The 11,550-nt window shown below is 37.3% G+C and overlaps 1 protein-coding gene and 1 long non-coding RNA gene across 2 annotated transcripts; one reads left to right on the top strand and one right to left on the bottom strand.

Moving 5' to 3' along the window:
• Positions 1–3,396: 3,396 nt before the first annotated feature.
• On the top strand, positions 3,397–5,951 carry LOC149022921 (uncharacterized). The gene is made up of 4 exons (XR_016172044.1): positions 3,397–3,790; positions 3,917–3,960; positions 4,159–4,274; positions 5,873–5,951. It is a non-coding gene; the product is annotated as an uncharacterized LOC149022921 (long non-coding RNA).
• Positions 5,952–8,817: 2,866 nt separating this feature from the next.
• Positions 8,818–10,986, bottom strand: LOC149022920 (protein SULFUR DEFICIENCY-INDUCED 1-like). Its single transcript, XM_089147366.1, has 4 exons — positions 10,724–10,986; positions 10,172–10,384; positions 9,870–10,025; positions 8,818–9,432 (listed from the first exon to the last, which is right to left on the bottom strand). Exons 1-4 carry the CDS (start codon positions 10,844–10,846, stop codon positions 9,025–9,027), a joined length of 900 nt encoding a protein of 299 aa, XP_089003492.1. The 5' UTR covers positions 10,847–10,986; the 3' UTR covers positions 8,818–9,024.
• Positions 10,987–11,550: the final 564 nt, after the last annotated feature.

Below are 11,550 nucleotides of genomic sequence, written 5' to 3'. Positions count from 1 at the left end.
CCTCGGGCGGAAGGGGGTTGAGTGGAAATCTAGGGTTTTGGTGGCGGTTTTAGAAAATCGTCGGTAAGTAATTAAATATTAGTGGCGTTTGTTCTATTAACGCCGCTAAATAGCATATGAGTAGTGGCCTCCCAAATATTACCGCAACTAAATATTAATATATTTAGCGGCGTTTATATATTATCGCCACTGAAGATAAATATAGCAGCGGTTTTATAGGAACCGCTGCAAATAACCCTAGATTTTTCCACTCCCGCCCAATCCCGCGTCAATTTTTGACCATTTTCCGTTCGATTTTCATTTTCAGCTTCTCAACTCAGTTTGTTTTTTGTTTCAGACGACAGCTTCAGAACTCAGAGAGATCGATAGGACTTTCAAGGTGAGAAATCCACTCGAAATTTTGGATCAACTTCGGCACTCGCAAGTTTACGGTGACCATACTTAAGGTTCTTCCCTGGACAAACCGGCGAATCGCAAGCTTACGGTGAAACACGGCTTTTCTCTCTTTTCTATGCTCTCTGCGATTTAGGGTAAGTTGGAATCGCTTTCACCACTTGTTTCATCTATTCTCAAGATTTGGATTCCAAGTCCTTAAGCTATTTTCAGTTTCGATTTTACTGATGGCTCCGAAATGTTGTTTTTGGTAGTGTTTTTTTTGCCATCCTTGTTATCGTTTTTGATAGGTAGAAAGTTTCAAGGATGCGATGAGATTAGGTTAAGTCATTAGTTGTCGTCCTTCACCACTGGTTTTACTGGAAATTTATCATGCCATGTCATCCATTCTTCTGGTTCACACCGAGCCTTGTTTCCGTCAACTGATATCTAGCTACTAGTGTTTCGATCTGGTACAGTGGTGGTACCGTTCATACAAGAAGACCATTGTCGTTTTGCTTGTTCTTCCTCTTCTAGTTACATGATAGACCCCTTTTTTCTTTTTTCGATCTGGTACAGTGGTGGAAAGGATTTGTTTATATTTGGTACTTCATGAAGGATTTGTTTATATGGTCTAACTCATAATAATAGGTTTGGGTATTGTCACATCTGTGTTTTTCCCCTGCTGATTTTTCCCCCTTAAATGTTTCTTCCAGTTCTTTGTTTCGTTGTGTAATTATTCTGCCCTGTTGCAGGTATGAGGTCTTGTATTAGTCATACTTGAAGAGGTGGTCTTGTTGATCATGAAGGTTCAGTAAATTAGTCTCTTCTAAAAAGTTACAAAACTCTTGGCATTGGTCTTATGCCTTGATTTAGTTACCTGAAGTAACAACTACTTCATCTAGTGTGTGAGGTTGAAGGCAGGGATCATTCCCGGGTTCTTGCATCGCCAGCCTCTCCCATCATTTCGCTTGCAATGAAGCTCATCCTCAGGTACAGTGGGCAACTTAGCCTCCTCATACCAATTATGTTTCGTTGCCTTCAATATACCAATTCTGTACTTCAATCCTCAGATCACCCACACCCACCATACAGTTAGTTTCTCCCATTCACGTTTCTGTTTTCAGCTATCTGTGTCTACAAAATATTTGGATTCCTAGTTAGTTTACAAGTGACCAAGGATTTTATAATTTTTTTTTCTCTTCCCATTTTTAAAGTGATACCTGGATGGAGATTTGGGTGGTGAAACATTGGTACAGTACAGATGAATGTATCGTCTTCTTTGGCAATAGCAATAGTGTGTGTGCTCTAATTTAGTTTTTGTAAATTGTCTTCAGTTTCTTTCTATTTGTATTCTTTCTATTTAGTTGTCTTTCTATGAAACCATATTATTAAGGGATGCCATCATGTAGATGGAGACTTCATGGTAGATTTCATTTTTCCTATAAAGGAAAAGGAAAAGAATGGAGGTTTCTAAAAAGAGATTAACCTTGCTCCTAGCTGTAAGGACTGCTGTCATGGTTTGGGTTTTCTTCTTCGATGACCCTTCTACTTCTCTTTATTTTCTTTGGTTCAGAGGCTTCCACTGTTTGTTTTTCTTTCTAGTACCTGGGCTAATCTCTATTACCTTATCAGGAACTGGTTTTGCAATGACTTTTGTGGAGCTGCCTTTGCTGCTCTGGCCTTTTGAGCCCGGGGCTCATCAACAATTTACACCCATCAACAATCCCGCAGCTAGCTTCTGCAAATCAATGAATTAAATTTACGACTATTGACTTGGAAGATTTGTACTCTGATTAACCACTCGAAACATTTAACATTTTCAATTTACTCTAATCAGCCTGCACATTAGGCTGTATATATCAAGGTTGGCATCTGGTTTAATGTTGCCTCCCTTCCTCTTCCTACCAACTCTGCCAACATCTCTGCAGGTTTCAATGTTGAGAATTAGTTGATTAAATTCAGTTTCACTCATTGGTCTAAGCCTCTTCGATTAAAGCTGGTCATCTCAAAGAAGGTAGGTGTTACAACTCCATATTGTGAGCCTACCATTGGCATCTTGCAAAAAAGGCCAATGTTTCTCCCACAGTCATTTATGCTATATGAAGATCTAGTTGATTTATAGAAGCTGCTGTCCTTTGTAGGAGAAATTCAATAAATTGTTCTCACTTGAAATGCAAAAAGGTAAACAAGTGTAACTGCTGATGTCTCAGGTATCAGTTCCAAATTTCTCGGGGGATTTATTTTATTCTCAGAGGTACTGTGAGCAGAATTACCTTTGGCTGTAATTTGATTCTCTTGCTCTTTGTAGTTTCTGTTTGTAGAGTGATGCTTAGTATGAATGGTGTTTGATTTTATTTTTATTTTATCTAACTTTAAGTCTAATATTATTTTAGAAATACCTATTAGAAGTTATCTGTTTCACCACATCACTATTTTTGCCATGAATGCCCCATTTTGTGCATATGCATTTATCTAAAACCATAGATTGCTTGCAGTGGTAATTTTTGTTGCGTAGCAACAAGATGTCAAATAATTGCCTTTTGACTAAGATATTTTTGATTCATTGAACCTTTCCAATAAATGAATCTTCTCTGAGTATTTTGACAGTGTTGTGAAGGGGTTTTGAATATCAAGTCTAAAACCAAAGGTTGATAGCTTCTTAGCATATTTAAAAATTTCTCTTTACTTCTTACATATTTGAGCTACATATTGCATGTTGTATGTTTGGGTGGTTCAATTTCTATAATCGTATTCGATGGTGAGATGAGATAAATAAAAACTGATTATTAGATCAACCAAGACTGCTTCCATCCATCCACGACACTAGTCATCTGACATTCTAAAGATATATACAAAGAAAACTGAAATTTGAATTTGTTGTATTTGATCCAAGTCGGATTTTTCTTTGGGTCCTCAACAGTCAACACAGTACTTAGTCCATAAAGCTAAACATGGAATAGAACAAAAACAAAATGAATTGGACAAATTTCGCCGACTTCATGAAAATTAAGGGTAATGTACAGGTCAGAATTTTTGGTGTTGGCATTGCCACACGCTCTATCTTCCATATTAACAATTATTGGATGAGTTACTTTTCATGTGGTTTTTATTTTTAATGGAATTATTGTTCTTGTGGATCTTTTTGGAGATAAAATATTCACGTGAAGAATCTTGCGTTCTTTTCCTTTTGTGTTCTTCTTCTTGTGGGTTTTCCTTATTTGTTTTGATGTTTATGTTAAACAAATCTATCTTCGAGATTCGCTGCTTCTTTTTTCTGCTTTATTATTTATTATTATTATGTCTTTATGCCCATTTTGATCCTCGTGTATAATGGTGTTCCCAAGGATCTGATCACCTGTTTGACCACCCTGTACCTCGTATTTGCTCTTATCTCCAGATTTGATTTAGCTTCTTGGTAAGTCTGATCAAGATTTGAAATGGGTTTCTGTTATTTTTGCTATTTTTGCTATTTCATGTATGATTTGTTTTGATCACTTACCCAACTGATTTAGTTTCCTTTGTGTTCCTGTTTCATCTTTAGCTTCCATGAAGAGTTCAGGAATGCAGTGGCCTTTCTCAAACAAGGTATGATATTTGATCGAATGACGAATTCTGCATTTACAATATCTACAGTAGATACTTTTGATGCTAAGCACAAGCCTAATGCTATCATAGTTCAGGTTCGATCTGAAGGTTGCATGAATCATGTCGAAAGATTTATAAAGTTCAAAGCCTCCGTGTAGTTCGAATAGATCTAATATTGCAATTCTCTGTGGTGTGCAGAATAGATGAAATTGGCAGCAGATAGTAGGTGTTGGCATAAGCCGGGTACAGAAGACATTATGTTTAGACATTATGTTGGAGGGCCCCATCCTCATATATCCCATCTCAAGAGACAAGTAAGACCATCTTTCCCTCTCTCTCTCTCTCTCTCTCTGTCAATTATTTCATGTAACTTCTTTCTGTAATTTAATATGAGCTATTGCTTACTGGGTCATGGAAACTTTGATTACTTTCTAGTTAATTTATTCAGAAGAAAGGGGAAGAAAACCTTACACATCATTGTATATTCTTTGTATAGTAAGAAATAATGAATGAATAAATAAATAAATGTACTGTTTTCTCATCTTTCTGTGTCTGCATCTATTTCCAAGATTGTTTAATAAAACCGATGGGTTACCATATGGGGTGCTGATGGATGTGGGTGCACTTAATGGTTGGACGGGTATGATCGGTTTTGGAAACCCAAACCCAAAACCAAACAAAACCATCCAAGGGTTTTTGGTCCAACAAGGACTGGAATTTGTTATAAGTTATTTTAAGTTTCTTAATTGTTTGGGTAAATTATGAAGGAATAACTTGGAAGTTTGGCTTTCTTAGCATTAGCTTACTTTGGTGGTTTCCAAATTTAGTTGGTTCCTTATTTTCTTTAGTCTTAGCATTAGCTGTCCTTTTAAATGGGCATCCAGATCCTATGCCCCCAATATTTTCTTTTACTTTCTTAGCATTAGCTTACTAGTGCTACTGATTCCATCCATGAAGAACAAAGTGATACACTAGCTAACGCATTAAAAAAAACAGTTTACTTATCAGAATCATGAATAAATTCTATACCACATTACAGTTTATTAGGCTAAGTACGGTTCCACTCCAAATTTGAAAACAATACCCTTTGAAAAATGTGATGCCATTATGTCTTGAGGAAGGCCAAACCTTAAAAATTCAAGATTCCAACCGAAGCCTTAAAAACTAGACTAAACAGTAAAAAACCGACTTAGATAATAAAGCTTCTCACAACTGAAAAAACAAGTCAAAATTCTAGTAAATGAAAATGTACAGATGATTCTTTGATGGAGAACCCCTCACTACGAGTAAGCTTTTGACCACCATTGTATGTGATATGAAGTGGTGTTGGTGTTGGTGGATGAATCTGAGAGAAGCCTCTCTGTTGGTAAAGAAGAAGCTGCCATGGACATGTTTAATATCCTGGACTGGTGTGAAGGATGAGCTAGGAGAAGAATGATGAGGAGCAGCCCAAGAAAGAGCATGAGCAGAGTTTGTGATCTGTGAGAGCTTCCTTCGCTTGATGTTGTAGTTGCTGCCATGCAATCAGGAACACTTAGAAACCACCTCCCCAAAGAGCCCAGAAGACTTCAATATCCATTAACCAGTTGGAACACCAGGGCTATGAAGGAAAGAAAGAATACTCTCAACCAAAGAGGGAAGTGTGATATATGTTTAGTTAGTATCCTCTCCCAACCTCTGTAATTCTTTTTTTCAATTGTGAAATTTTGTTTATATCATATAACTTGACTTTCATGGGAACAAAAAAGGAAGTGTGATATATGTTTAGTTAGTATTCTCTCCCAACCTCTGTAATTCTTTTTTTCAATTGTGAATTTTGTCTATATCATATAACTTGACTTTCATGGGAACAAAAAAGAAATAAAAGGAGCGCTACCTTGAGATTATCTTCTCAATTCTGTGTATATTGCAGGTGAGGTTGTACCTTCTTTAGAATTCCTAATGGCAGTCACTGATGCCCAGAGTCCACTTCGTGGAGTGACAACTTGTGGGTCTCTACTGCAGCAGTTGCAGGCAATCCTCTTAAACTTTTGTACCTTGCAAATTTTCTTTCAACTGGATCGGTTTTGAATGCAAAGATTCTCATAATCAACTCTCAAAAATGTTGGGAGACACAAACAGAAACAAGAGGGAGCATTCAATACAACATAACAACTCCAACAACAAGAACCTAGCATTCATTGATAATATGTACCATCAAAAATAGGTTAGAGAATAGGGTTTTCGAGAACACTCACATTTCTAAGTGTTACGTCGACGATTTGAGCTTCAATGAGTCACCACACGTGAAGGAATCACCAAAATCTCTTGGGTTTCTCCTCTCCTAGGTCCTCAACACCTCCCTAGCATAAAGAATGCATTTATGAGGAGTGGGGACATAAAATAATGTTTTTAAAACCCAAATTTTCAATTTTATGCCGAACTGGGCAAGGGGCAGTCAAACTAGCCCGGTCGACCAACCCTTGAATACCCCTCAATCGGGGGTCGAATTCGGTGATTCCCAGTTGGTTTGAAAGGTCTCTCTAGGGCCTACACATTGGTATATTTACCTTGACATTTAAGCATTCCTCCATCGGTTTTTAGAGGTGCCAAAATCTTCTCTTAAAGCCTTCATGATTGACATTCTCTCTCCTCTTGAATTCTAAGAGAGTGGCTGAGTCATCTATAAGGTCATTTACTACCATGGGGTCCATTTCAAAACTTCTAGGCTCAACTTGAATGGTCCACAGTTGTTGTCTACTCGAGCTCCAGGTTTACCATTTACGGTCCTTAAACCATGGGTTAAAGGGTTAGAAATCCAAGGGTTTTCACCTATACCTTCCCTCTGTGGATTTCATGGAAGCAAGGTTGGGGTCTAATCCAAGCTGGATATGGCACAACATTATTAAGGGAAGAGACCCTATTAAGAAAGGGCTTCTATGGATTGTAGGTGATGGAGAATCAGTCAAAGTTGAGGATTGTTGGATCCCTTTCAGCCCCTCATTAAAGTTGAAACACCCAATTCTAAACTTCCAAGGTATCACCATGGTATCCCAGCTCATTGACAAGGAATCCAGAAGTTGGAAAGTAGGTGTCCTGCAACAACTCTTCCATCCTAAGGACATAAAAGAAAAAAAAAATTGGGTTTGTTTGAGCAAAGAGATAGTATGGTTTGGGGACACTAAAAAACTGGGAAATATTCAACAAAATCGCTATCACCTCTTAAGTAGGGAAAGAGAGCTGGAAAGACAACATATAAGCAACAATCACATTGTTCCCAAGGAGTCTTGGAAGCGACCTAAAAATGCAACATTGCCCCCTAGATCAGAGAATTCCTATGGAGAGGATCTGCCCAAGGCCTCAACACAGCTACTGCACTTGTGAAAAGAGGGGTGAATATGGGAACATAATGCGCAAGATGTGGCTCGAATCAAGAAACAATGGAACATATCCTTATAGAGTGTCTATGTGCAAGAGTAGCTTGGTTTGCCTCAGATCTCTCGTTTGTTCCACCTCTCGAGAATAATCATTTCGATCGGCTGATTCTAGCTTGAGGAGCTCACAAAAACATATCGGTAGAATGGAAGAAGGAAGTTGAGGGTAAGTTGAGGGTTGGGAGCCTATATGTGTTGGTACCTTTGGAAAACTAGAAATGACCTCCTATTCAACAAAGAGAAAGGAAACCCCATCGAGATTGTATCTAAAGTGAAGAGTGCCATCAAGGACTTTATGGAGAGCAAGAACAAACAAAATCCAAATCCAACACATCACAGGGAAGAGGCGAATTGGATTCCACCAGCAAGGGCTAAACTAAGGATCAACACACATGTAGCTCTCAAGAATGAAAAGGGAGGATTAGGATTCTTGGTTAGAAATGCAAGAGGGGAAGTTAGGGTTGAGTTCTGTATCCTGGCTGAGTTCAATTCGCCGTTACTCGAGGAAGCATTGCGATGAGGAAAGGAATTCTTTATTGCACTACAAAAGGTTGGTGGGACTTGGAGTTTAAATCTGATTGTTTAAACCTAGTAAAAATATTAGAAGGTCAAACTTAGCCCAACATTGAATCATGGACGTGGTTAAAGATATTGTAATGCTCTCTTCTTGTGTTGGCCTGATTAGCTTTAGCTACATTCCTAGGGAGCTTAACAGCATGGTTGGCTCCCTAGCCAAGAGAGCACTCACCTGTACGAGCAAGATTGAGTGGATCAACTACCTCATTTTCCTGGATGACTGAGGACTGTTCAACATCCTTGAGCTTTTCTCGCTCTATTGAATGATCCATTCACTATCCAAAAAAAAAAAGAAAAGGACATCTTTCTTTTTTCTGTGGTGCAATAAGACATCCTTCTGATTGGAAAGAATCACATTTCTAGATGACTTTTTTTTGGGTACTTTATTTTATTTGAACAGTATGAGATAGAGTTTTTTTTTTGGGTACACTATCTGAGATGGAGTCTTGTTATTCTTTTTAGGGTCACTATTTAATTTGATACAAATATTCTCACAATAATATATGATGTGACAATTAGATGGAAAAAAAATCATTGTTTGTTAAAAAAGTCATTGCTTAGATTATCCACTTAATTATTAAATTTCAAACCCTATTAGCTTTATCCAACCAAATTCTCATCATGTATTGGCATGATTCCTTTATAGAACAATTTGTTTTTCAGATTATTCCTATGGACGATAAAATATAACACTTTCCCAAATTCAATGCTTCAGATGTTTTTGAGAAATATGCTAATTTTGCAGTGAATCAAAGGGATGATTGTAATAGTACAATAGTTAATATATGTAAGTGCATTCAGTAGTTTTTTAATTTATATTTTCTTTTATAAAAAAAATGTTTTTAATTAAATTTTAAAAAAATTCAATTGATCTTCATAATAAGTTTTTTTCTCTATTTCTTGGTATAAATTATTCAAAGTTCTTAAGACAAGAACAAAGGTACTTCCATGACACCAACCACTTATACATTACATCCACATGCATGCATGCCACCATTATTCTCCTGACCATTGTATACAAAGTAACCTTTTGGCCTTTAATTTCTTCTCTGCTAGGGAAGTTATATACAACGGGTCAACAAGGTATTTGATCTCTGAATTGAGAAATCTCTTCAAAGATGGGAAGTCTCATGGATTTGAATGGAGTCCAATCACACAAAATCTGGTCAATCCCTTCTGTAAAGATTTCTTCCAAGTTTTGACCAAGTTGAGTTGACAAAAACTCGGTCGATTGAAGCGATTCTAGCTCATGCAACAATTCATCTGCACGGCTTCTTGACTTTGAGTCTTCTGAACCGGTGGCTCTACATTGCTGGACATCTTCAAGAACTAACCGCGCTTCATCATATCTTCCCTGTTTGATTAGGCAAAGCCCTAAGTTGCACGCTTTGTTTGCATCAGGCTCTATCATTTGTGCTTTTCTATATACAACTTCAGCGGCCATATAGTTCGTTTGTTGCATATAAGCCCACCCTAGATTTCCCTGCCATTCCGTTCAGTTAGCTAAAAAAAGAAGTAGTAGAAGAAGAAGAAAATGAACACAGAAATTTAACTTGGTACGCATGCTAATGCAGTGTGCTACATCAATGGGCGAGAAAAAAAGAAGTTTCTACTACATAGAAGAAAAATTAAAAAAACAAAAACCTCTCAACCAATCACCCTAATGGTGTTATAAGAACTTTCACCTAAAACTTTAAAACAAAAAGTCTAAAATTTCTCAATAACCTCAGATAAACATAAGGTACATATTTATAGAATTTAATTGAATAAATAGGTCATTTGGGTTGCCCACCAAAACATATCGATGTGGGTCGATCTTCAAAGTTATCACTAAGATCATTAAGTGAATAACGAATTATTTCTAATCATTAATGATACTAAAATACAGTCTGGGTGAGGTGAGCTGATCATATTACATACAAGTATCCTTGAAGTCTCTTGCTGGATGGAAACCTGGAATTTCCTGCCATGAGAGCGAGCTGTCTTGGTGGGTTTGCCATTGAAAGCTTCTCCTTGGTATATCAGCCTAAGCTTCTGCTTTAGCAAATCAATCTGTTCATCTATTCTTCCACATTTCTGTTAATATACATATCTTTGAGGTCAGCTGATGATGAAACTTGCTAATTTGGCTTATTAACAAACTAATAAAATTCAGAAAATTAATTTTGATTAGAAACCTCTTGGAACTGTGAGGGATATTGGTTTAAAAGTAGTATAAATACCTTATATAAGTCTATGAGAACATTATCAAGTGACTCCTGGGCCTGTTTGGAGCAAAGATGCCTAAAGGATTTAATGGCTTCAATGGCTTCTTCACTTCTATCTTGCTGCTTCATCACCACAGCCATGTCCTTGAGTGCACTATCAACTCTATCTCCTGCGTTAATTGCTTTCCAGAACAAAACAATTGCTGCTTCTGGGTCCTTCTGGAGCAGCTACAAATCCCCAACCCCAAAACCATAACCATTAAACAACCGAAAAAGAAAGAGGTGTGATTGAAACACGGCGAGTGTGCAATAAAATGAAATGTTGCTATCAAATAACTAACGGAAAACTAACAAAATTAAAGCTTTCGATGGAAACCCAACTAAAGAAAGTTTTGGAAACGGGAAAAACTGTATTCTCCCCTCCTCCCCCACCCCCGAGAGAAATAAAAACCATTTACAGAATCCAGATATCCCAGAAAAATAGAAGCCCAGATCAAACGCAGAAAGGGAGAAAAAGTAGAAAGCTTTTTCTTATTTGATGAGAAGAAAAAGGGACAGAAAAGGTACCTGAGCATATTTTGCTCGAACATAAGGAGTATCTCCAGAAGGAACCTTGAGGATAACATGGAGAGAATCCTTTTTGTCTCCTTTTTTTAAATTCATCTTCCTATTCCCTTCTCCGCCTTGCATTTTCTTTCCCGATTATTCTTGATGATGTCTCCTCTTACTTGAGATTCCCAGGTGATCAAAGAGCTCGAATCTCTAGTTGTGTGAAAAGGTAAGGAAGAAAGAGAATTTGAGAAATGGAAAAAGCTTAGATCCTTAAATGATATAAACAGAAACTCCTGGGAAATGAACCTGGACTTATTCCCGTCCCCCTACCTTCTTTTACCTCATTTTGTCTAGCGTTTTTGCAGCTACCTTTCTATACATATGATGGTGTCATCAAATTCTCTGATGCTCCCTTAACCGTTGGATGTAATATGCTATTACCGCGACTGATCTTAACCGTCAATGACAAATTCCACCAGGGTTCAAGGCGACATAAAACTGTAATCCATCACCACCAAAAAATTATTTTGCCTACACGAGCTAAGTCCTCATCCTACCATTGATTCTCCAACATTGCTTTGTTTAATTTTTTATTTCCATTTTGCTTTCTTTATTTGCTTCTTTCAAATTAGAAGTTATCTTTTTATGGGGTCACCTTTACAGTGCTGCAATTTATTGATGTCGCAATGTTTGCATCACATGTTCCTATGAAGAGAAATAGGCACCTAGCATATTAACATATATTTTTTTATTTTCTTTTAGAAAATGCATTAACATGCGTTTACTTAGTAAATTCAGATTGTTGACAAGGCTCCCATATCTATAGAGGATAAGATCTACCC

This window comes from Hakea prostrata, chromosome 3, assembly GCF_041222555.1.
Source record: "Hakea prostrata isolate BN-2017 chromosome 3, UWA_Hpros_2, whole genome shotgun sequence".
Classification (NCBI taxonomy): domain Eukaryota; kingdom Viridiplantae; phylum Streptophyta; class Magnoliopsida; order Proteales; family Proteaceae; genus Hakea; species Hakea prostrata.
The sequence above is the reverse complement of the archived record's forward strand: the minus strand, read 5'-3'. Positions and strand labels throughout refer to the sequence as shown.

Coding starts and splice junctions, on each gene's coding strand:
- LOC149022920 (XM_089147366.1), bottom strand. CDS start 10,846: ATGCAAGGCGGAGAAGGGAATAGGAAGATGAATTTAAAAAAAGGAGAC. Junction 10,026..10,171: donor TTCTCATAGACTTATATAAG/GTATTTATACTA, acceptor GTATATTAACAG/AAATGTGGAAGAATAGATGA. Junction 9,433..9,869: donor AAGAGACTTCAAGGATACTT/GTATGTAATATG, acceptor ACGGAATGGCAG/GGAAATCTAGGGTGGGCTTA.